The sequence below is a fragment of the Truncatella angustata genome (assembly GCF_020726525.1).
Source record: "Truncatella angustata strain MPI-SDFR-AT-0073 chromosome Unknown BKA67scaffold_1, whole genome shotgun sequence".
Classification (NCBI taxonomy): Eukaryota; Fungi; Ascomycota; class Sordariomycetes; order Amphisphaeriales; family Sporocadaceae; genus Truncatella; species Truncatella angustata.
This window is the reverse complement of record NW_025763381.1, coordinates 1539747-1562193: the sequence shown is the minus strand read 5'-3', so window position 1 is coordinate 1562193 and position 22447 is coordinate 1539747. Positions and strand designations below refer to the sequence as shown.

At 47.6% G+C, this 22447-nt stretch overlaps 8 protein-coding genes across 8 annotated transcripts; 7 read left to right on the top strand and 1 right to left on the bottom strand.

The window, feature by feature from the left end:
- Positions 1-1462: 1462 nt before the first annotated feature.
- Positions 1463-3186, top strand: BKA67DRAFT_12332 (uncharacterized protein). The gene has a single exon (XM_046094952.1). The coding sequence runs from the start codon at positions 1552-1554 to the stop codon at positions 2929-2931; it is 1380 nt and encodes a 459-aa protein (XP_045963506.1). The 5' UTR covers positions 1463-1551; the 3' UTR covers positions 2932-3186.
- A 236-nt stretch (positions 3187-3422) lies between these two features.
- On the top strand, positions 3423-4262 carry BKA67DRAFT_544271 (Rhodanese-like domain-containing protein). The gene is made up of 2 exons (XM_046101254.1): positions 3423-3759; positions 3895-4262. The coding sequence occupies exons 1-2, from the start codon at positions 3588-3590 to the stop codon at positions 4221-4223; spliced, it is 501 nt and encodes a 166-aa protein (XP_045963505.1). The 5' UTR covers positions 3423-3587; the 3' UTR covers positions 4224-4262.
- A 3172-nt stretch (positions 4263-7434) lies between these two features.
- BKA67DRAFT_544266 (uncharacterized protein) lies at positions 7435-8928 on the top strand. The gene has a single exon (XM_046101253.1). The coding sequence runs from the start codon at positions 7576-7578 to the stop codon at positions 8731-8733; it is 1158 nt and encodes a 385-aa protein (XP_045963504.1). The 5' UTR covers positions 7435-7575; the 3' UTR covers positions 8734-8928.
- Positions 8929-9178: 250 nt separating this feature from the next.
- On the bottom strand, positions 9179-12889 carry BKA67DRAFT_529526 (uncharacterized protein; the record flags this gene model as incomplete). The annotated part of the gene is made up of 6 exons (XM_046099083.1): positions 9179-9296; positions 9338-10037; positions 10098-10380; positions 10438-11199; positions 11260-12317; positions 12475-12889. The coding sequence occupies 6 exons, from the start codon at positions 12887-12889 to the stop codon at positions 9179-9181; spliced, it is 3336 nt and encodes a 1111-aa protein (XP_045963503.1).
- A 1468-nt stretch (positions 12890-14357) lies between these two features.
- BKA67DRAFT_529525 (uncharacterized protein) lies at positions 14358-14816 on the top strand (the record flags this gene model as incomplete). Its single annotated transcript, XM_046099082.1, has 1 exon — positions 14358-14816. One exon carries the CDS (start codon positions 14358-14360, stop codon positions 14814-14816), a length of 459 nt encoding a protein of 152 aa, XP_045963502.1.
- Positions 14817-15772: 956 nt separating this feature from the next.
- BKA67DRAFT_529524 (uncharacterized protein) lies at positions 15773-16231 on the top strand (the record flags this gene model as incomplete). Its single annotated transcript, XM_046099081.1, has 1 exon — positions 15773-16231. The coding sequence occupies one exon, from the start codon at positions 15773-15775 to the stop codon at positions 16229-16231; it is 459 nt and encodes a 152-aa protein (XP_045963501.1).
- Positions 16232-17771: 1540 nt separating this feature from the next.
- BKA67DRAFT_589436 (uncharacterized protein) lies at positions 17772-19714 on the top strand (the record flags this gene model as incomplete). The annotated part of the gene is made up of 6 exons (XM_046104460.1): positions 17772-17833; positions 18051-18490; positions 18546-18632; positions 18688-19191; positions 19245-19451; positions 19509-19714. 6 exons carry the CDS (start codon positions 17772-17774, stop codon positions 19712-19714), a joined length of 1506 nt encoding a protein of 501 aa, XP_045963500.1.
- Positions 19715-21088: 1374 nt separating this feature from the next.
- On the top strand, positions 21089-21589 carry BKA67DRAFT_652599 (uncharacterized protein; the record flags this gene model as incomplete). The annotated part of the gene is made up of 1 exon (XM_046106195.1): positions 21089-21589. One exon carries the CDS (start codon positions 21089-21091, stop codon positions 21587-21589), a length of 501 nt encoding a protein of 166 aa, XP_045963499.1.
- Between the last annotated feature and the right edge of the window lie 858 nt (positions 21590-22447).

Sequence of the window (22447 nt, the reverse complement as noted above, 5' to 3'; positions counted from 1 at the left end):
CTGGGGGGTTTCACACAATAGCATTCCAGAAACATCACATTCAACAACTATACATAGTGCTAACTAGTGTTATGTTCATGATCAGAGAAGGATTTCACCCTCGTTATCGTGTAATACTGCATGACCGATTGTCAAATAATGACCGAGACTTTGGAAGTCACGCTCCTTAAGACAAGTAAGAATGATAGTCTATGCAGCTGTATATCGAGGTCAAACCCGACTTAGTTAAGCTGCCTTAATGCAATGCTGTCAGATATTACCAGAGCTTTTGGTGTCGTACACCAAGTATGGAATATGGATTAGATGAAAAATGAATTACTACCTTGCTGATCATGATTATCAAGGGGTTTCCTGGAAGCCAGGATATATGCTTTGAAGATCTGTCGTGACGGCTTGGCGCGCACCAGCGATCCTGCAGTCCTAACATGCGATGCCTGGGAAGTCGATGTTTTGTCGTTGTGGCTGGCTGCATCAGTGAAAACAAACGGTAGTGCGTCAAGTGTATTTCCCCATCACTGTAAACACGTAACTGGCCAGATTCTGTAGTTATATTTTCTTAACTATCCAGCGAGCCTAGTCTGAGGCTTGTTGGTACGGACAACTGTAGCGAAAAGTGTACTTCATATATAGACGTTATGATGTCTTACTTCTAAGGATCTGCGACACTACCTGTTTGCTCCAATCGGTCTTGGTGGCACTTGCCAAGTCGGCAAAACGGCGTGCCTCTTAAGTTTCAATGAAACGTGGTGGATCATTCACGTCATTGGCCGGAAAGAGTTCAAAATCCAAATGACGGGGGGTTCATATGTAACTTATGTATGTGTGTAACTTACGTGCTTTAGAACAGTCCCAAATAAGAAGGGGAAGGTGCTCTCCGCAAAGTTTGAGCATTTCTTGCGTATCTTCCTCGCACAACGCAGACCCGGTGACTTCTCGAGCTTCACTAAGAAGCTCGAATCTAGGCAAGCCGGCACTGTACATTCCCTTCTCCCATTGTGTTCCCATCACTGGCTTTCGTGGCGGAACGTGACTCGAGGGCTACAAACCCAGAGAAACAAACATTCCAACTCATCCTCTAGACTAGCCCTCAGGGCTTCTTTCTCTTTTCCTTGCTTGGGTGCAAATCCCATATTTTGAGTCGTTGATCGACATTCCTATACTTGGTTCAGCAATAACAAATTGCACCGGGGTCGATTCCAGTGCTACCACACGCGAGAAACCAATCACCCCACACGAATGGCAGTTCAGGGGAGGACACGCCACTCATAAGAGACGAATTCAATAACCGACGACTTTCATTGTTTCGTCCAACGACATCAGTGGGGATCTGTCGGGGACAAGGTAGAAACTGCTTTGTCCTTGTGCTATCCATTAAACTGGCGTGCAACTTTCAGCAATCATCCCTCAGCCAAAGCGGCCTCACTCTCAGCGACTTGGGCGATCCCCCCTAGCGCCACATCTGCAACTCTTCCTCTAGACTAGGGCCACGCCTAGAACACCTTAAACCAGCCAACGCCGACAGCTGAGACAGAGTTCCCTTTTCTTTTCAACATGACAATCGCCAACTTCGTGCCGCAGCAGATTGCGGGCTTCATGCCTCGACGAAACATTCTCATCCCGACGCTGTGCATCGTCAGTCTCTTTGCGGTATGGTGTTTTAGGATACCGTCCACGTCATTCGATTGGAGCGGTTCGAAAGGGGGCGCACAGGTCTCGACACTTCACCCACCATCCACCCTTGGCGATATCGACCTATCCGACCCAGATGCGCCCTTCGTCGGCTGGCCACTGCGCCGAGTCTGCGACGAGACAACATGGGTAGAGGGGCTGGTTTACATTTGCGATAACAACTCGGGCGGTGTGGGAAACATCAGAAACTACATCCAGACATGTTTGCGATATGCGATCGAGGCTGGCGCCACCGGGCTCATCGTGCCCAAAATCCGCAAGCGGTCTGAGAAGGATCTGGCCGATCTCTTCACATCGTATCTCCCACTATCGTACATGTTCGACGAGCAGCATTTCAGGAATGCCTTCACGACCTACTGTCCACAGATGACGCTTTACAATAATGTGACTGATGTGCCCAACATCCCCCTGACTATCGAGCGCAAGCCTCGCATCGAGGAGATCGCGCCGAAGGACTATGGCAACCGTAAGGGGTGCGACTGGAAAGACCAGAACCGCCATACTGACCGCTTCGGTGACACGTTCCGTCACTGGTTGAGGAACGAGACCAATGGCATCCCTCCATCCAAAGAGCACCCGCGGCTGATCAGATTCAAATGGGGTGTCCTGTGGGACTGGCAGATTTGGAGAGATGGGCCTGAGTTTGCAACGACATTTGGCAGTGTGTTAAAGTTCAACAAAGAGCTGCTTTATCTCGGCAACACGGCACTCAAGAATATGCACAGCTTTGCAAAGGGCCAAGGTGCCCAGAAAGGCGAGTTTCTAGGAGTTCATCTGCGTACTGAGAACGACGCGATGAACTTTTGGCCGGTGTACAACACGCAGGCTCGCGGCTTCCTACGCAAGGCCCAGGAAGGAAACTACAGGTCGGCATACCTGGCAACGGGCAACATGACGGAAGCGAAGAAGTTCGAGAAGCAAGCATTGGACATTTCCAACACGAAGGTGCTGACGAAGCGGGATCTTTTGAGCGGCAAGGATCTCGAGGCACTCAATGCGTTGACCTGGGATCAACAAGGCCTAGTGGACTTTGTTGTGCTCTTGGGCAGTACGTACTTTGTGGGCGCCATGCCCAGCAGTTTCTCTGTCTACATGACCATCAAGAGACACCTGAAGACCGGGGGTCTGTACACGAGACCGTACAAAGCGGGAACAGAGGGAGATGGCTACAGCTATTTAGTGGGCAAATATGACCAGTACTGGGAGGATTGGCTGTTCATGTTTGATGGCATGTGGCCATGAGCTGTACCGAGCGTATGCGGTGGTTGTTCCCAGAAAAGAAAGGTTGTATGTAATACCACGAGCTCGAATTTCATCTACTGGCGTGGCGTTCTGGGGAGAAGGGAATACTGTAGCATTTACGAGGACCATTCCAAGGACGGGGAACTTGGGGGCATACCGACAAATGGGTGCAATATAGATCATAGAGGCCAATTCACCCAGGTCCCGATATATAATTATAGAGTCTTGCAAAACAATACATGGATTGCCCGGTGATGTTGATATATGCAAAGAACTACCACTAACCTGGGCCAGTACCTAAGTGCTTGTCACAGCTGCGAATAATGAATAATTTAAGCAGCTGCGAGTATATGGTATATGGTGCTAACTAGTCAGTCTAGACTGGATTCAAGAGTGCATGGGCCATTGGCGGGGCATGCGAGAAGGCGGGGAGTTGGCCCCCTGCCCCCCACGCTTATACCAAGCATGTAACACATGAGTACTTGCAGTCAGCTCTCCTGCCGTACCAACTTTTCAAGACAGCAAGTTACAGTGCAGCAGCTCCCCTTGTCGGTGTACTCCAGCCGGGAAATAGCTTCAGCTCAGCTACTGTCGGCCTGCCTCATCGCTTCGGCACGGAGCCGCCGACTTTTTCCTCCTTGCGTCTGCCCGACCGCATGAGCTTTCTCCTCAGATCAGCACAATCCTGCCGCACAATGTCTTCGGCTACAATGGTCACCCTGGGTAGCCTCAAGCGCATACAGGCGCCAAAGCTGGCAGAGCAGCTCCTCGCCAACGCAGAGAACCCAGGCGACGACTCGGTCGCCATCGTCGACGTGCGGGACGACGGTATGATCTCTCTCTCTCTCTCTCTCTCTCTCTCTCCTTCTCCTCATTGCCGTGTCGCTCGGTCGGGGTCCATGCACCCGTTCTTTTTGTCCTCGCAGCAGCCAGAGCTAACTAGCTTGTCGTCGTCCACAACAGACCACATCGGCGGCCACATCCAGGGCTCGATCCACGCCCCCTCCCAATCTCTCGACGCCATGATGCCGACGCTTCTGCGGAAACTGGAGGATAAGGAGACCGTGGTGTTCCACTGCGCCCTGAGCCAGCAGAGGGGCCCAAGCGCTGCTCTCAAGTACGCGAGGGAGCGGGCGGCGCTGGTTGAGAAGATGAAGAAGGAGGGCAAACAAGAGAAGGTGCAAACCGTGTATGTGTTGGACAGGGGCTTTGTCGGGTGGCAAGAAGTATACGGAACGGATGAGAGGTTGACGGAGGGTTATGAAAAGGAGATATGGGCGAATGGGTATTAGTGTTAAAAGATTGATAAGAGAGAGAGAGAGAGAGAGAGAGAGAGAGAGAGAGAGAGAGAGAGAGAGAGAGAGAGAGAGAGAGAGAGAGAGAGAGAGAGAGTGTGTGTGTGTGTGTGTGTGGTGATCTCATTGCTGAAGCAGTTGGGCATCATATCCGTATGGATCGTTACTCGGCACGACGCCACGCGGAAAAAGAGATGACCTGGTGTGTGTGAGAAACATGCTGCTCAGGCCTTCAGCCCAGTTAACGACTATATGACTAATGACGCGAACCTAGTTCAAGATGTTGCACGCCATTAACACTGCGGGCTCGAAAGATTCACACATACGCAGCTGATAAAGATTTGGAATATACGAAATGGGTCAGGTCAGTGGACAGATCTTCAGATCATTCCCAACAACGACATAACCATTACCAATCTTTATCTCTTGTTGTAACAGCGTTTATCACAGGCTTGGCTGCGATACAAGTTGTGAAGATCAGGATTATTTCCGAACGTCTTGATCTAAGAACAAGAAATGTAATCACATTAACCGCTCCAGATTTAGGATGACTACTAGTCACAAGTTGATCGAAGATTATCAGGTGCGGGCAAACGATTAATGTAAACGCCTTGCGATGACCAGTGCCTATGCATAATCTTGACAATACAGCTCCCATTCTGGGGTAAGAATGATGGGAAATTACCGCTCACTACCTAATTATGGGTTATAATAACCCCTCATGGGTTGAACAAAAACACTTCCTCAAGGGAGAAAAAAGTTGAACAGCTTGGAGACACGGTCCGTCCGTGAATGTGTACTTACTGGAAAGCAAGTTTATAGTTAGAGATGATACAGAGGAAGTTTTGGTCTTATTCGTTGCTGAAACGTACGAAGCCGTAGCCGAGATTGGCCAGTCTGCTGGCCAGCTCAGCTTTCTATACAAGACAGGGAATAAAATCATCTGTAGAGATGCGCCGGGCCCAAAGGTCAGTCCTGTAAGCAGGAGCGTTCAAGTGTAGAGTTCAGCTATTAGATAGCTTGCAGTTTTTTCCGGTTTCTTTTGTGGATTTCTTCTGGTGGTATTTTCATATTTTCGTACTTTTTTAAGTTTTTCTTTTTCTGCTCGAACTCAACGGCTATCGTAGATCTACTTTGCTCTCTTCTGAATTGACCATGTCTTCTAATTGCTGCTGAATACTGACAGGTAATCCACACTTATAGACAAACAAACACTTTCGGTTGAACCGAGGTTCTTCCAAGCCAATTCTATAAGTACCGTATTCCTTAAGACTAGCAAGATTGAGCCAGGACATCGTTAATTTTTCGTTTGGCGTGTTGACACTCAATTCAAAACCAGTCATATTTATTCAAATCATTCCGTACTCCCTGTGTTTACATCTATTATATCCTACACTGGAGAGCTTGCTAACTAGGCTACTTCAACGACAGATGGCGATATCCTATGTAGTGTGTGGTGTCAAGACAGCATTAACGGAGATCCTGTACGTCATGAATTACTAACTGTATAAAAGTTTAGATGCAATAATGATCTTACCATGATAATGGGTTAGGTATTGTGATGAAAAATTAGAAGTGCCTAGGAGCTAACGTCCTCGGCATTAGCTGTATGTATTTCCAAAAATAACGCGCTTGCACTCATGGCGATATTGACCTACAATCATGACTACAGCAGTCCTAACGGACAGCAGATGGGCGACTTCGTTATCCTAACAGTCAGAGTCGTAGTTTCTGCTAATGGACACGATGTAATTAATTAAAAGGCGGAGGAGGTGGTGGCAGATATTGTCAACAAACACTATTCCATCCTCATTCACAAAAGCAGCCAGGTGCTTGGCCTCTGTATACTACGAGATTGCCCAGCTAGTCTAGACGGATGTTTGCTGATTTTTGACCAATTAATCATTTTACATTTTTGAACTTCCAGGTGCAAAATTAGGTGAAAACTTGGCCAATATTAGGTCGACAATGTTAATAAAATAATACACTCTTGATGAGCTCGTTCGTCTATCGCACGGAGTTTGATCAATAATTTGAATAATAAGTACGTATACTAAGTGTATATGGCTTTTCGTGCAACAGAGTATGGATAGCATTGATTCTGCCAACATCTGGCTCGGACCTCGCAGTAGGTTAGCACTTAACACCCTTGTTAATTGTGAACTGTAAGTAGTGTGAGTATACACCCTAAGGTTAGTTCACAGCAAACCTCCTGAAAGTGGGGTCTTAGTTGCCTAAAGTGGGACAGGGGTTATTAGGGATGGCCCATAGGATCCCAAGTCAGTGGTTGATACATAAAAGCCGTGCTTCCATTCAGGTTTGAACTCTGATTTCTCACAAATTCTTTAGAACAACGTGCCTGGGTGTTCCTCAAAGGCTGGTCGATACACAAAATCATTCATGGTACAAATTGCATCACCACAAAAACTCCAAAATGACTGTGATGAACCCGACGCTACCGGCGTTCAACCAGGCTAGCCACGCCCAACTTTTTCGGCTTCCATATGAGCTGCGCTACCGCATATATCAATACATATTGACACCAGCTCATGTGCATATCGAGAGGAAAGTGGATTACATGCTCACTCCTGAGGGTATCAAGGTTGTAAATCCAAACAATGGCCAGGAATTTGTCACAGCTAGTCAAGGACATACCCAAGGGTCAGCATCTCTGTTTGATCGGGATCCTAGTCGTGATAATAGCACGAGGAGAGTTGAAAGGACTGCCAGTCACTCCGATGAAGAAAGCGAAAACGATGAACATTCCAGCGATGGTGAAGAGAGCGAATACAATGAAGAAGGAAGCGAAGTTGGTGAGAACGACAACGATGATAACGGAAGCGATGGCGATGGAAGTGACTGGTATCAGGAGTCGGACGCAAGTCTTTGGAGCTGTTCCAAGCTCTTCTCTAACTCTAATTCTACAGAATTCCAGGGAATATCATCTACATACATAGATGGGGGTCTCACTCAGCAGCAAGCCCGCAGCAAGCTCTTCCGGATTTACTATTGCCGGAGCCAGAAGCTGGGAGGTCCCAGTGCCGTGCCACCAGGTTATCTGGACCATCAGGAATGCGACCACGAAAAGGAGCAAACGGATTTTGAGGGAAGTACGATAGCTGGACTCAGGGCAACTTGTCAGTGGGCATATAACGAAACGCTCACCGTTGCAGCCACTACAGCTCCGTCAGTATCGTTCCGACCCTTCCTCACTGGCGCCCAACCGAGACTAGAGCTACCATCACATACCCTCCATTTCAGCGACCTCAAGGATCTCGCGTGCTTCACTGGTCTCATTTCACAAGAAGTGTCGGAGTCTCTTCACAGTTTGTCTGTTCATGTCTCATCTATGTACAACGAGTATTGGCCATACTTTTGCAACATTTATCTTCGACCATGGTCTCGTATCACTTTATCTGACTGGCTTCGTGACCCGTTGGACAAGACAGCGAACATCACCTTTTACCACAACCATACTACACATGACCTTGCCGATCCAACCGTTTCTGGAGACGAGGAATGGCATGGATGGGGTGAGAGAACGGGTAGGCGCGAGATTGCTGAGGCGTTGGCGAGTGATTGGGTAGTCCCGAACATTCAAATCCAGAGCAGCTCTGGGAATAGTTGGAGCACCAAATTTCGTATGTCTGCACTGAATCAACGGGAAGGGGGCCCGCTGGATCTGCGTTTATCGTTCCCTCTGTTTCTCCACAGAGAAGAACTGCAGTCTCGTTATTGCTTGGACAGCATGAACGGCTGGGAAGAAGACCCTCGAGATTGCCGTCTTATATCCAATCCCCACTCAGAATCGGAACATCACAACCCAAATTGGTTCGATAGCAGGCGTTGGTTATCAGAAAGACACGGTGAGATGACGATTGCAAAGCGGGAACAACGGAAAACCTTGCGACCATTGTGGCATGGGTGTGAAGACGGTGATAACACGGCCGAGCAAGCTCTTTTGGAAGACGAGGAGGAGTGGCTTCAGCCCGGAAGTCCACATTGCATCTGTGAGATGGAACAGCAACTCTGCCTAACGACTTGGCAGATGAACGAAATACTTGAGCTGAAAATATGGCTAAAAGCCCACGAGGGTCAAGGACATGAGGACTGGCTGACGAAATTGTGCCTTTTTGAGAAGTCATTTCAGGAAAACTTCCTTGCGAAGAGAAGAGACGCACCTGGTCATGTAGCACTTTTGCGCCATGTACATCCATCATTGCAGCATATGGACGACTGCCAAGGTCTCGAGAGCCTTGATATCGATTTTTTCGGCGACGCGCTCAGTCCTGGGACTGCGAAGGAAATTCATACCACCGCGACCAGCATTTTCCGCGACGGGTTGGTTGAGAGATTCACGGGAAGAGAATGGCGTGGGCGCGAGAACCTTGAACGTCCAGTTTCTGTGTTCTGGGATATTGGGCCACATCCTGAACCAAATTTTACTCGCTGGGCAGACCCGAATCACAACATGGACGGGTTGAATATGGATGACCGATGGCGCTGAAAAGGCGGTTCGAGCAGGGCGGGCTCGCATGATCACCAAAACTATCTGCTGACATTTCGAAAACGGTACTGCGTCACGATGACCAAAGCAGAAAAGAAATCGTGGGGGGCCATGTTTGAGTGAATACATAAATCAGCAGATATATCTTCACTTTGCAGTTGGATTAGTCTTCCCATCTTCTAACATGACGTGTACTTCAAGCCTAAGCACAGCACTTAAGGAGTGGCCACCATTCATCACCCCAGTTGCTCAAAATTGATATAAAACTTAGTCCATTATCGAGATGAAGGAAACTTAGAGTGCGAATATGAACCTTGGCCTGCCTGTGTAGGTTCAGGAGCCCCCTAAATGCTGGAGACACTCTGCAACCGATCGCTCTTGGTTACTTACGGCAGTGAGCCACAGAACGGCTCTCTCAAGATCTTCGACAAAAGTCTTCGTTTCTTCACGAGAGTAATTTGCCACGTCCCATCGCAAGGAGAGCATGTACGTCGTTGCCGCCGCTCCGCCCAAACCAGCAACTACGACCAAACCTGCCGCGCAGCGAATTGCAATCTTGTCGACTACTAGATTGTCGTAATCGCCCAGCATTCCGGGAACCCACGTGGTGAATTGAGTGCGGTGGATATCTACGATAGCATCACCACTTCCATGCCCCTCGGCGTTCAGATTATCGATGACGCGTTGTAGTGGTGCGTGTGCGTGCTCGGTAAGACCTTCCTGCTCCGTTTGCAAACGGCTCAACAAGGAAATCGCAGTCTCGTTTCGGGGGACCTCTATCAGGTTACAAACTCCTTGCATCACTGGGCCGTTTACATCCGACGCCTCGAAACTACCCGGGTTCATTGCCTGGACAGCCGTAGGCAAGAATGGGAACTGTCTCCTGCCGGCTTCGAAGTTGCAGAAAGCAGCATGGCTATGGTCAGTGCGGTGGACATTGATGAGCGCCATTGCAGCTTTGAGTACAACAGCTGCGGCAATGCTTGGGTGCTCACGTCTCAGCTCGGTCAGCCCTGGTGCATCGAAACCGTAATCCAGACCATCGGGACTATCGGTATTGGCTCGTCGAGCTACCTTAGCAGGCGGATAAATGGCCTTCTTGTGATTGTGCAGATCGCGTAGGCGATTTACATGGAAATTGACGCTGGCAGTTGCTGCGGGGGACAGACGAAGAGCAGAGTATAAATCAGCCCAGACTTTGAAGTCTGTATGTGGGACAAGATCCTTCATAGGGGCGGAGAGGGCTTGGTCCAAGTCATCAAGGAAGAGCCTGAACGAGGTTGCATCTTGAACGATGTGGTGTACTAGGCCCATAGTTAAATTTATCAAGCACGAGTAGTATGTTGGGAGGCTTAGAAACTCACGGTAGAAAACAACGGCGGCTGAGTCCGATTCTTCGATGTGAAAAAGAAGGCAAGAGATCAGTGGTCCTGGTACCCTAGAAAGATGAGGACGTGGGAAATCAACAGCGATATTCTGAACGTCTTTGCTATTCTTGACAGACCCATGTCGAAAGATACATTGATCCCACAGGTTTTCGTCTGGCAGCAAGGTTACATAATGAGCACTTCCAGCATGATCAACGGCGATGAAGGAAGTTAAGATCGGATGGTTTGAAAGGGCTTTCTTCAGTGCTGTAACGAGATTCTGCTAGCGATCAGAGATCTGTTCAAACTATTCGGCTCCGAAGAGACAGGTACATACCGTGTCTTTGAACCCCTTGGTTACAACAGCAATGGCAAAGTTCCAGGTTTCAATAATCTGGGAATTCAAAAGAACTTGCAAATAATCATGCGCTGGAACGACCGATAAGACTTGCGGCCAGCTAAGCTGTTTGGCCTGTAACACATCAGAAATTCGAAGCATCATGGCGCGAGCCTCTTTCATCCCTCCAAATAGTATGCTGAGGTCCTCCATGCTGCTCTGACGTAGGGAATTTCCTGCGAGCTTATTGCTTCTCGTATTTGAAGCTGACCGGTCTCGAAGCAATTTGATTTGAGCGGCGATAGTAGGATGATCATTCATCTCTTTTGTTGTCAACGTATGGCTCAAGCTCTTGCGTAGGTAGTCGCGTACTCTCATGAAAGCAATACTATCCGCGAACTGAACGGTAGGAATGTTCACATCCAACTTCTCAATTGGCACACCGGTGGATTTGAAATAGGCAGCTAAGACCTTATCCTTTATTGCAACCTCGTCTGTTGAGCTGGATGTCATCACTTCGTCGCTCAGTAAAGCACGAACTCGAGCAATTAACTGTGATTTCTGAATTTTGTTAGAAGTCGTCCGTGGGAAGTCTGCGAAGCCAAGTTCAGTGAGTGTGATAGTGCGCTCTGGGACATAAGCAGCGCCCAGCTCCCGAAGGACCACATCTTGCACATGCCTGGCAGCTTCAAGGTGTTTCCCCTCCAAAATGAGAACTGGAACTTCCCCTGCAATGGGGTCCGGTGCTCCAACGACATAACCCTGTAAAATTGATGAGTGGTCAGACATTTCGTCAGGTCCAAGAGATCAGTGTATACTCACCTGAAGTTTACAACACCGGCTGACAACGGCTTCTATAACTGCGGGAGAAATGTTTTCCCCCCCTCGAATTATCATGTCTTTATATCTCCCGGTGATGGTGAAACGTCCATCGCGGTGCATAATTCCCTGGTCACCAGTAACGAACCAGACATACCCTTCCTCATCGTCATAAAATTGGTCAGTACCTACGTTCAGCCCGAGGTAAGACTTGATTGTACCTGGTCCGGTTTGATGGATCTCCCCTGGTTGGCCTCGTGGTAAAAGTTCACGAGAATTTGGCGCACAAACTCGGACACGAGCTCCTCGAGATGCGGATCCAACAATGACCGAGTTGTCAAGGATTAGATCCTCCGGGTCGTGTTTTGAGCAGGACCATATGGGGCTTCCCTCGGTCATACCAAAACCAGCAGAAGCGCCCCTGCTTCCAAGTTTCGTAAAGATCTGCTTGATATTCTCTGGAGTCAAGGAGCTTCCAGCTAGACAAACATCCTCTAGTGAGGAACTTAGTATAGATCCGCGAGCGTCAATAGCTTCAATGAGTGCGTGAAGGCAGGTGGGGACAACTGCTGTGTGTGTAACTTTCTCGGTTTCAAGAGCATTAACCAATGCCATTGCGTCGAAGATGGGACTAGGATACACAATAGCCCCGCCGTGCATCATGAAGTGGAGTGCGAAAAAGTACCCCATAGCGTGATTGTTTGGCAAGACAGAACAGAAAACACTCGTTGGCGAGGATTTTCCGAGTGAGAGATTCTGGCAGAACGCATTAATGGTTGAGTTTGTGTGTGGTACACCTTTGGGCTTCGAAGTGGTGCCGCTGGTGAACAGGACAGCAACGAGCTCTTCGGAGGCATCTAGGGATTCTGAAAGTGGCAACGCACAATCCTCAGTTGGTTTCTCCAACATGGCTGAAAAGGAAATCCACGACGCATTGGTCGGAATGCCTGACACGAATACCTTGGCGTGGTATACGCTTCCTCCTTTCTGCATGGCTTCGATGACATGACATTGTTTCGTATCTTGAAGAATTACGACTGAAGCACATGCCATGTTAAGCACTACAGCATTCGGAGTCAGTAATTGTTCCTTCAGGATGGGTTGAGCGGTCTGGGAGTTATGTGAAACAGTCCAAAAAGAAACAATTATCACTGACGGGCAATATTTGGTCTGTAGATACGCCAGAAGGGGTAGGATATGATCCCGAAAACTGCTTACTGTGTGTTGCTTCATCATAGTTGTTGAGTGCCCGAGGGTTGAGAGGCACAAAAGGACAGCCCAGTCTATGAGCAGCCCAGCATGCCACAACGAATTCGACTCCGTTGTCCAAAAACGTTGCCAAGGGAGCACCGTTCTGCGCGCCAAGTTGCGAAAGCTTATGAGCAAATCTTTCAGTCGCAAGTTCCAAATCGAGATATGACCATCTTAAGTATCCATTTCCAGATTGTCCTGAAGCAATACCATAGAGATTCGCGGGTTGGTAAATGCTAGCAATCGCAAGACTTTCAGGCCTTTCCTGAGTGGAATTTCTGAGTCGTTGCCAGACAGGAGGCTCTATCGGGCAAACCCCCCCAGTTGCTTCACTTAAATTGTCTGTTACGCAATCAGATTTCATGTTGCTTGAGTAATACATTCTGAAAATTTGATGATTTAAATGAGACTGGGAATGATTATCCTACAAGGATATTTCAAAACGAGTGCTCTTCAATTCATTATCATCATGATATATGTCTTCGCTATTAGCTTGACCTTCCCCATTTATAACATTTCCTCCGCCACTCAAATTTATTAGCGGCGTGGTAGCGTTATGAAAGAAACAACGCATGCATTTTAGTGTGTGTAAAATATTGGCATGCTTAATGCGATAATATGTACATGAATTTCGCGGAACGGCGAGTTTGAAAAACGTCAGCACTCAACGACTTTCAAGCTTACGGGCGGGGGATCGTTCTATACGAGAATGCACAACATCGCTTAGATATCGAATCCAATTCCTATCTTCTCGGAGTAAAAAAGTACCTATGTATTACTCGTTTCAGTCAATAGACATAGAAGGAAATACGTATAACGCGTATAATTTTTATTCTCCGCTTTTATATCCCTTTTTGTTGGAATATATTATTCGCGGTCTCGTACGACGGTTGGCTACGTAGTATAAGTAGTCACGCGGCGTGCTGGCAGTAAGCCACCACAGCCACGATGTGGCTGTCGGCAGCCAGCAGCCGTACTGGTGAACCCCTATCTATAGACCACGTACGAGGGGAAGAATCCCTTCTTCTCCTTCGTACAACAGCGCTGAATAGATCTATTTGTCGCCCAAACTGTACGGAAAGAAATGAATGGAGAAGCCATTCCACACTTTTACTCACTTTCGTTTGTTGACTTAGAAACCTTTTACAATTCTCACATTGTTATAAAATGTTTATGTTGGAATATACTATTCGCGGTCTCGTACGACGGTTGACTACGTAGTATAGGTAGTCACCGGCGTGCTGGCAGTAAGCCACCACAGCCACGATGTGGCTGTCGGCAGCCAGCAGCCGTGCGGGTGAACCCCAAACCCCTATCTATAGACCACGTACGAGGGGAAGAATCCCTTCTTCTCCTTCGTACGATAGCGCTGAATAGATCTATTTGTCGCCCAAACTGTACGGAAAGAAATGAATGGAGAAGCCATTCCACACTGATCAGTGTTCACTTGGCTGTGAACGCAGATTGGCAAGAATGAAGAGACGGCGTTATCTGAGTACGTACGGTAGTACGTAGCGAAACGTCGTGCTTAGTCCTACTCCCGACTTCTTCGTGCTGAAGGTGTTAATGTCTGCAAGATGTCCTCTCCCTTCCGCACGAATAACGAACGAGTAGAAGACGTGTAGAGATTCTTCGTAGTGCGAAGGTGTTAATGTCTGCAAGAAGTCCTCTCCCTTCCGCACGAACAAAGAGCTACACGTGCGTGCCATTACGCATCGACAATAGGTTCATTATCTCCCGCAGAACGCGTAGCTACCGGTGCGCGCGACACGGGCGATAACCTCGGACTACGACAAGAGTAGAAGACGTATACAGATTCTTCTTCGTACGGAGGTGCTTATGTCTGCAAGATGTCCTCTCCCGTCCGCACGAACAAAGAGTTATGCATGCGTGCCATTACTCACGACAACTCCGGTACCGTACCACGACAACAAAATATCCTCTCGCACAAGGAGATGGCGGAGGGGAGCGATATCTCCGTCCACGCTTGGCGAGCCGGCACAGCATTCAAATTCTGGGATTGTACGGTCGATATCGAACAACCCCTCGACCGAGTACATATGAATACGTATGTCGGTCAGCTCGTTACCGAATATCAAGGCATCTCAACGCTCCGATCACTCGTACGAGCATACCAGGAAGACTTCGAGGGATGGACTACGTACCAGTTCGAGTATACATCACGACCATTCAAACGTGCGATGCTTAAGACACTCGAACGAAAAGGGTATCACTTCCCGAGCGGTCTCACCCAAAACGAAAAGCTCGTCTACCTATTAGACAACAAGGAGGCTGTCAGAGCACCTTAACCATCACCCCGTACGAGTACTACAACTCTCGGTCCCTATACGAGTACTACAACTCTCGGTCCCTGTACGAGTACTACAACTCCCGGTCCCCGTACGAATGCCGCAACTCCGGCACCGACTCGTACACCACTACCCGGCTAGGAAGATAGACAAGAGGATGGCCCAGAGGATAGATAAGGACAGCCCGGAGGACAGATAAGAGGACGACCCTACGGGAAACACACTACCGAAGGAATTATTTTCAGTTGTTTACGATCGTACGAACCGCGAAAGAAAAGGTAGCTAGTGTTGGAATATATTATTCGCGGTCTCGTACGACGGTTGGCTACGTAGTATAAGTAGTCACGCGGCGTGCTGGCAGTAAGCCACCACAGCCACGATGTGGCTGTCGGCAGCCAGCAGCCGTACTGGTGAACCCCTATCTATAGACCACGTACGAGGGGAAGAATCCCTTCTTCTCCTTCGTACGACAGCGCTGAATAGATCTATTTGTCGCCCAAACTGTACGGAAAGAAATGAATGGAGAAGCCATTCCACACTGATCAGTGTTCACTTGGCTGTGAACGCAGATTGGCAAGAATGAAGAGACGGCGTTATCTGAGTACGTACGGTAGTACGTAGCGAAACGTCGTGCTTAATCCTACCCCCGACTTCTTCGTGCTGAAGGTGTTAATGTCTGGAAGATGTCCTCTCCCTTCCGCACGAATAACGAACGAGTAGAAGACGTGTAGAGATTCTTCGTAGTGCGAAGGTGTTAATGTCTGCAAGAAGTCCTCTCCCTTCCGCACGAACAAAGAGCTACACGTGCGTGCCATTACGCATCGACAATAGGTTCATTATCTCCCGCAGAACGCGTAGCTACCGGTGCGCGCGACACGGGCGATAACCTTGGACTACGACAAGAGTAGAAGACGTATACAGATTCTTCTTCGTACGGAGGTGCTTATGTCTGCAAGATGTCCTCTCCCGTCCGTACGAACAAAGAGTTATGCATGCGTACCATTACTCACGACAACTCTGGTACCGTACCACGACAACAAAATATCCTCTCGCACGAGGAGATGGCGGAGGGGAGCGATATCTCCGTCCACGCTTGGCGAGCCGGCACAGCATTCGAATTCTGGGATCGTACGGTCGATATCGAACAACCCCTCGACCGAGTACATATGAATACGTATGTCGGTCAGCTCGTTACCGAATATCAAGGCATCTTAACGCTCCGAGCACTCGTACGAGCATACCAGGAAGACTTCGAGGGATGGACTACGTACCAGTTCGAGTATACATCACGACCATTCAAACGTGCGATGCTTAAGACACTCGAACGAAAAGGGTATCACTTCCCGAGCGGTCTCACCCAAAACGAAAAGCTCGTCTACCCATTAGACAACAAGGAGGCTGTCAGAGCACCTTAACCATCACCCCGTACGAGTACTACAACTCTCGGTCCCTATACGAGTACTACAACTCTCGGTCCCTGTACGAGTACTACAACTCCCGGTCCCCGTACGAATGCCGCAACTCCGGCACCGACTCGTACACCATTACCCGGCTAGGAAGATAGACAAGAGGACGGCCCAGAGGACAGATAAGGACAGCCCGGAGGACAGATAAGAAGACGACCCCACGGGAAACACACTACCGAAGGAATTGTTTTTCAGTTGTTTACGAACGTACGAACCGCGAAAGAAAAGATAGCTAGTGTTGGAATATACTATTCGCGGTCTCGTACGACGGTTGACTACGTAGTATAGGTAGTCACCGGCGTGCTGGCAGTAAGCCACCACAGCCACGATGTGGCTGTCGGCAGCCAGCAGCCGTGCGGGTGAACCCCAAACCCCTATCTATAGACCACGTACGAGGGGAAGAATCCCTTCTTCTCCTTCGTACGATAGCGCTGAATAGATCTATTTGTCGCCCAAACTGTACGGAAAGAAATGAATGGAGAAGCCATTCCACAGTTTAAGTATTTGTTTACTTATAAAAAATTACGTGTAAAGGATCGAGATATAACGTGCACGAAATATGGAATAACCAGTCCGTAAGGCATGAAATAGCATCAGATATTACAATGTAAATATAGCTTCTCACGTCCTTTACCTAGGGAGGTTTGCGTTGTCTGATTTACAACAGATTTTAGCTCGACGTCAAGAAATCAATTAATCAATTAAACTCCATTAGCTATTTGAGGAAGCGCTATATGCTATTCTGCAAGAAGCGGTCAGCCCTCGGAGGCGGCACAGAACCTAAACCCTGCCCAATCGCGTATTGTCGAATGCTTGTTTCGTAAAAGCAATGAAGGCAACAGATCGCTGTGATTGTCTAATGTTCCATTAAGCTACGTGTCAGAGCATGAAACGGCGAGCGAATTTTGAGGGGAGGTCGTCTGTGTACCCAATTCTTGTGTGACGTTTCCTAACACGGCTGTCAAAGTATGCCCTGCCAACGCGGACATCTGCTTGAATATGCAGGCTCCGAATAATTATGCGGAACTCCGCTCTCCACAATAAGGTTAGGCAATTATGTCCACCTCCAAGGACTATGATTAGCACTTAAATTCTATGTATACAGTGTAGGGGAGGCATTGCCTAAATGTTCATCGGTGTATGCATGCAGGCCCCAGTAATCTCTGCCCAATCGGAGAGGCTGTGCTCTCTTACACACATCAAGGCCAAGAGAAAGCAGGAGCACAGCATATCTAATATCAACTAAGGCAACGTAAGAGTATTCTGGTTAAAGTGATCCAATAAGTACGTAAGCTATCACAGAGCAGTGGTTTCAATGACATACTTAACTTTCTTTTGAAAAAGTGAATGGCACAACAATTCGCTGCGTACCCTAGTGATCGAGCTGCGCTCCCGGGCCTGGCTGCATGACAGAAGTTTGCAATACATTTTCTAAATTTTCCATTCCCCCTAGACTACGAAATTCTTCGAACTCGCTCTGAACTTCGCTATGGACCCAAAACCAACAGCTTTCGTCCCCAAACACCTTCGAATTGTTGTCATCGGTGCAGGGTATAGTCTATCTGTTCCCACCAAGTTGGCATGGACTGAACCTGCATAATTTCAGAATTTCCGGAATACAGTTTCTCAAAGATGTCACAACACAACTGCAAAATGTTGAAATTACCATTTATGACAAGAACGACCAAGAAGGGGGAACGTGGGTTGAGAACAGTTATCCAGGGTGAGTACTCTAAGATTGAAAACTTGTATATGCTAAGTAGTATAGGTGCGCATGTGATATACCATCTCACGCCTACCAATATAGCTGGAACCCGAATCCTCGATGGAGTCGTCTCTATGCTGAGGCCCCCGAAATATTGAACTACCTGAAGTCGACAGTTGACAAGTTCGATCTACGGAGGCACATGATATTCAACACAGAATGTGTCGCTGCCACTTGGGACGACAGTCTGTCAGAATGGACCATCTCCTTGGAAAGGAACGAAATTCCTAGCCGAAAGATCCAGGTCAAGTGCGACATTTTCGTCAGTGCTGTAGGCCGGCTGAATAATTGGAAACTACCACAAGTGGAAGGCCTTGATCAATTTCGGGGTCCTGTTATACACACAGCGAATTGGCCGGAACATTTCGATTTCCAAGACAAGGATATTGCTATTATTGGGAATGGGGCAAGTTCAGTCCAATGTCTAGCGGCAATGTGCAAAGGTGAGAAGCAGCACACTCATACCATTATTGATGCTAATACTTCTATCCCGAATAGACGTAAAATCTATCGGCAACTTCATCCGTGGGCCAACATGGCTCGTGCCGCATGTGTTCTCCCAGAACGGAGAGTCACAGGTGATTTGTAGGCAAAGCTTGTTTGTTTCATTAATGGTAGCAGCAGCTGAACATTACTACAGACCCCAAAGAACTCATTAGGCATTTAGAAGATGATCATGAAGCCTACTTTCATTTCCGCCTGCAGATTGAACAACAGCTCGCTGGCAGCTTCAAAGGACTTTGGGCGGATTCAAGAGCCGCAGAAGACTTCACAGACTTAGCGGAAAGGCATATGAGCAAAAATATCAAGGATCCGCAGAGCCTCAAAGCTTTGCTTCCGACCAGATACAAAGCTGGTTGTCGGCGATTCACACCAGCTGATCGGTACATGGAGGCTCTGAATCAGGCGAACGTTGAACTCATTCCCGAGCCAATTGAGCGAGTGGACGAGAATCTCGTATATACAAGTGATGGAAAAGTCCGCAGATACGACGCTATTGTCTGTGGTACAGGATTTGACCCATATACTCCGAGGTTTCCAGTCATCGGACGCGATGGAGCCCAATTATCTCAGCTCTGGTCCCATGAGGGTGGGCACCAAAGCTATTTGGCAGTGTCAGTAGCCGGATTCCCGAACTTTTTTGGTAAGTCTATTGAACATGAATACTGTTTTCTAAGCTGGATTAACATATTCAAGTTTTCAACCCCCCGATATGCCCAGTGAATGGCTCAGCTTATCCTGGCATTAGCAGAGCCAGTGAATATATGATTAAGGTCATTGACCGACTGCAAAAAGACCGGCTCAAATCAGTCGCTGTGAAAGCTTCTGCTCAGGTAGAATTCAACCAGTGGGTTCAATCACGTATGCATGAGATGGTTTGGACTGGGTCATGTTCATCATGGTGTAAGTCGACTAATTCGTATTGTGTCTTATAATCAGACCACTGACACGGCCATGTAGACAAGCTTGCAAATGGTAAGGTTATTGTTCCGTGGCCCGGAACCATCTTGCATTATTACGCGGCGACTGAGATAGTTCGGTGGGAGGATTACGACTTGAGGTTTGAGCAGGATGGTCAGAAATTCGCTAGTTTTGGTAACGGTATCAGTATTGAAGGGTTCAATCCTAGCAGCGTTCCTTGGCTAAATCAGAGCTATACTTTGTGATTAGATCATACTCCATGGCAAACACTATATTAGCCCGTACCGAAAACAATGGTATCCATTAAAAGCAGTGCGAGCACACGCGGAGAGTTCCATGAAAAAGCAGATTTTCAATAACAGCAGCTGATAATTCAAGCATTCGATACCGATGCGTCCACAACATGATGAGTTACGGGCTACCTTCTTATACAGAGCATGCCATATAGACTGCAGGTGCGTACTGGTTAGCACAGATTAATGCTGTTATTAAATTTGCGAAAGCGGTCCCGATTTAGTGTACCCAACCATTGACAACTTGATATTAAGCAACTCTTGGGGAACGCGACATGATGTGATCGTTATAATACAAAAATTGTTCGTTTACAAAACCTGGTGTCCTTCTGTGCGCGCATCATCCTCACTTTATCTGCTATATAGTTAGGCAAAATCCCATAATCTACGGTATGTGGGAACAAATAATATATGAATCAAACTACTGCCAAAATTCTCTGAGTGGTCATCTGTCGTTACACAGATGCTTTTAGGAATATTTCAAGTTATCAGGAACCATTCAATTAGTTCAATTAGTACCATTCTCGTAAACCTTGAAACTGCAGGCGTATATGTAGCTTATTACTTAAAATAAAATCCCGGCAAGTACTAATATTTTTTCTTAGTTCTCGCATGCTCTCTGAGTAATATTTACAGTCGGGGGCATGCCTGTCTTTTCCAAAGAATTTCTTCATTATTCTGATAATACATAGTCATGCTGACTTATAACGGATCTCGGATATTGTGAATAAGTTCGCGTTTTCCACCACACCATTATGTTACTGAGGACGTGAAATAGTTTCACATTTACGGGTTTCCATTTCTTTCTGGCTTCATCTTGTCCTTGGTTCTGGGTGGGGAACTTGCTCACACTGTGGCACACAAAATGCGCGACAGCCTATCTTCAACCCTAATTATTTGCGAACATAAGCCAGCTCCAGATGATTTTCTTTCCTTCGAGATGATCAAGATGAATTTTCAACCTGGAATTCGGCCTTAGATCGCGCTTGGTGATCAACTTTTTGAAGCGGTTGCCACTGAACGCGCACTCGTTGTGCTACGCTTTGTTGCAACAAGAGCCGAAAGCCTAGACAGGAAAACTGTACCTTGGTTCTGTTCTTGCTCAACTGAGCAAATTAAGATCTTTCGGAGAAAATAGTGGTGGTGGATAAATATTTTGATGGAGTACCAGCCTTCCGAGATCACTGACCACGACTAAAAAGCTACACGTTCTTCCCTTACATTGAATACTCTAGAACTCATCCTTACAAACAGACTTCCACATAGCAACCTCGCAACTATACCACTTGCGACAGAGTTCCAGCCATACTCAGCCAAATTCCCAAAATGTCTGCCAACTACATCAACAACTACTGGGCGCAAAAACAGCATTCTGTGGCGACTGCGTATCCAACCGCGACTCCTATTTCTGTCAGCCCTTTGGGGCTCCAAATAGCACTTGGTCAGACCGACGCTTTCGCCATGACCATCATACTCGTGATGATATATTGGATATTCGGAAGTTTTTCACTATCGGTTCTCATGAACGAGCCCAAAAGTTTTCTCTCGAATTTGGCACCGCAAATCAAGAATAAGAGGAGCTACCTGTTCCACGTTTTGGCACTTCTTATTTGCTTCCCTATTCTTGCGTTGCTGTGGCCTGTCTTGCTCGCCGTAGAGCTTTACAGGGCGACTCAAAAACAGCGAGATGAGGATGGGACAGAAGATGCCGTAAGGGCATGCCTACTTGACGGAACATTGCGGCCTCTACCATACCTCGATGATCAAAACCAGCAGAGCTGGATCATAAATGCACACGGGGATGAGATGATCGCCCAATTGACTTGATTGTGAAAACTAGCATGGGTCTAGACAGAACTTTGCGATCAGGCGCAACATTGGTTGTTATACTCGTGTACTAGAAATGGTAAAACGATGGCCGAAAAATATGCAGAAGTATGGGGATGATACATAAGCAGCATGGTAGGCAACACGATTGGCGTGGTACAGAATATGGTAGACTTTCTCTTATATACTAGTGTTGACGGCGGTGTTATTGGACAGGTACACAAATACAGGGCGAGTAACGCTTAATGTCAATTCGACTTTAGCATGGCATCCGGTGAAGGGTCGGTTTTAAGAAAGATAATATGTAAAGATAGATAATTCACAGCTCGTTTGATGCAATTGCGTCTTCTCAGTGTACGTTGGTGAGGGAATTCCTGCTAAGTCCGATTGTGATTCGCATCTCCCGGAACCCTAACCGTCCAGATTCCCATCTACGAACCCGAAGTTTTCGATATTTCCTATGAGCCCGGCTTTTATCTCTACAACTCGCCTTACTTTTGCATTTCTTACTCGCTTTAGCAGCTCTATTAGGGTTGGTAGGGCGGTCTGGATTCGGTCCGTGGAAGCCAGTCCTGGCCCCTGATGATACGGCACGCTGTACAGGAGGTTTCCCATCCGCAGATTGTACTTACTGAATATACCCTCACGTCTAACTCTCTCACTTGTGACTCCTCAACTCCTTTCGAGTAACGATTGATAAATTGCCTAGTGGGCGAGAACCTCCCATCACCAGTATTATCGACATACTGCGGCAATTACCTCGACAATATTCTCATTTCAGCAATTTAAATTTGCTTTGAGGTTTCTATCAGTGCCATAAGTGATCGAGACACTACCCCCATCGTATACTGACGGATA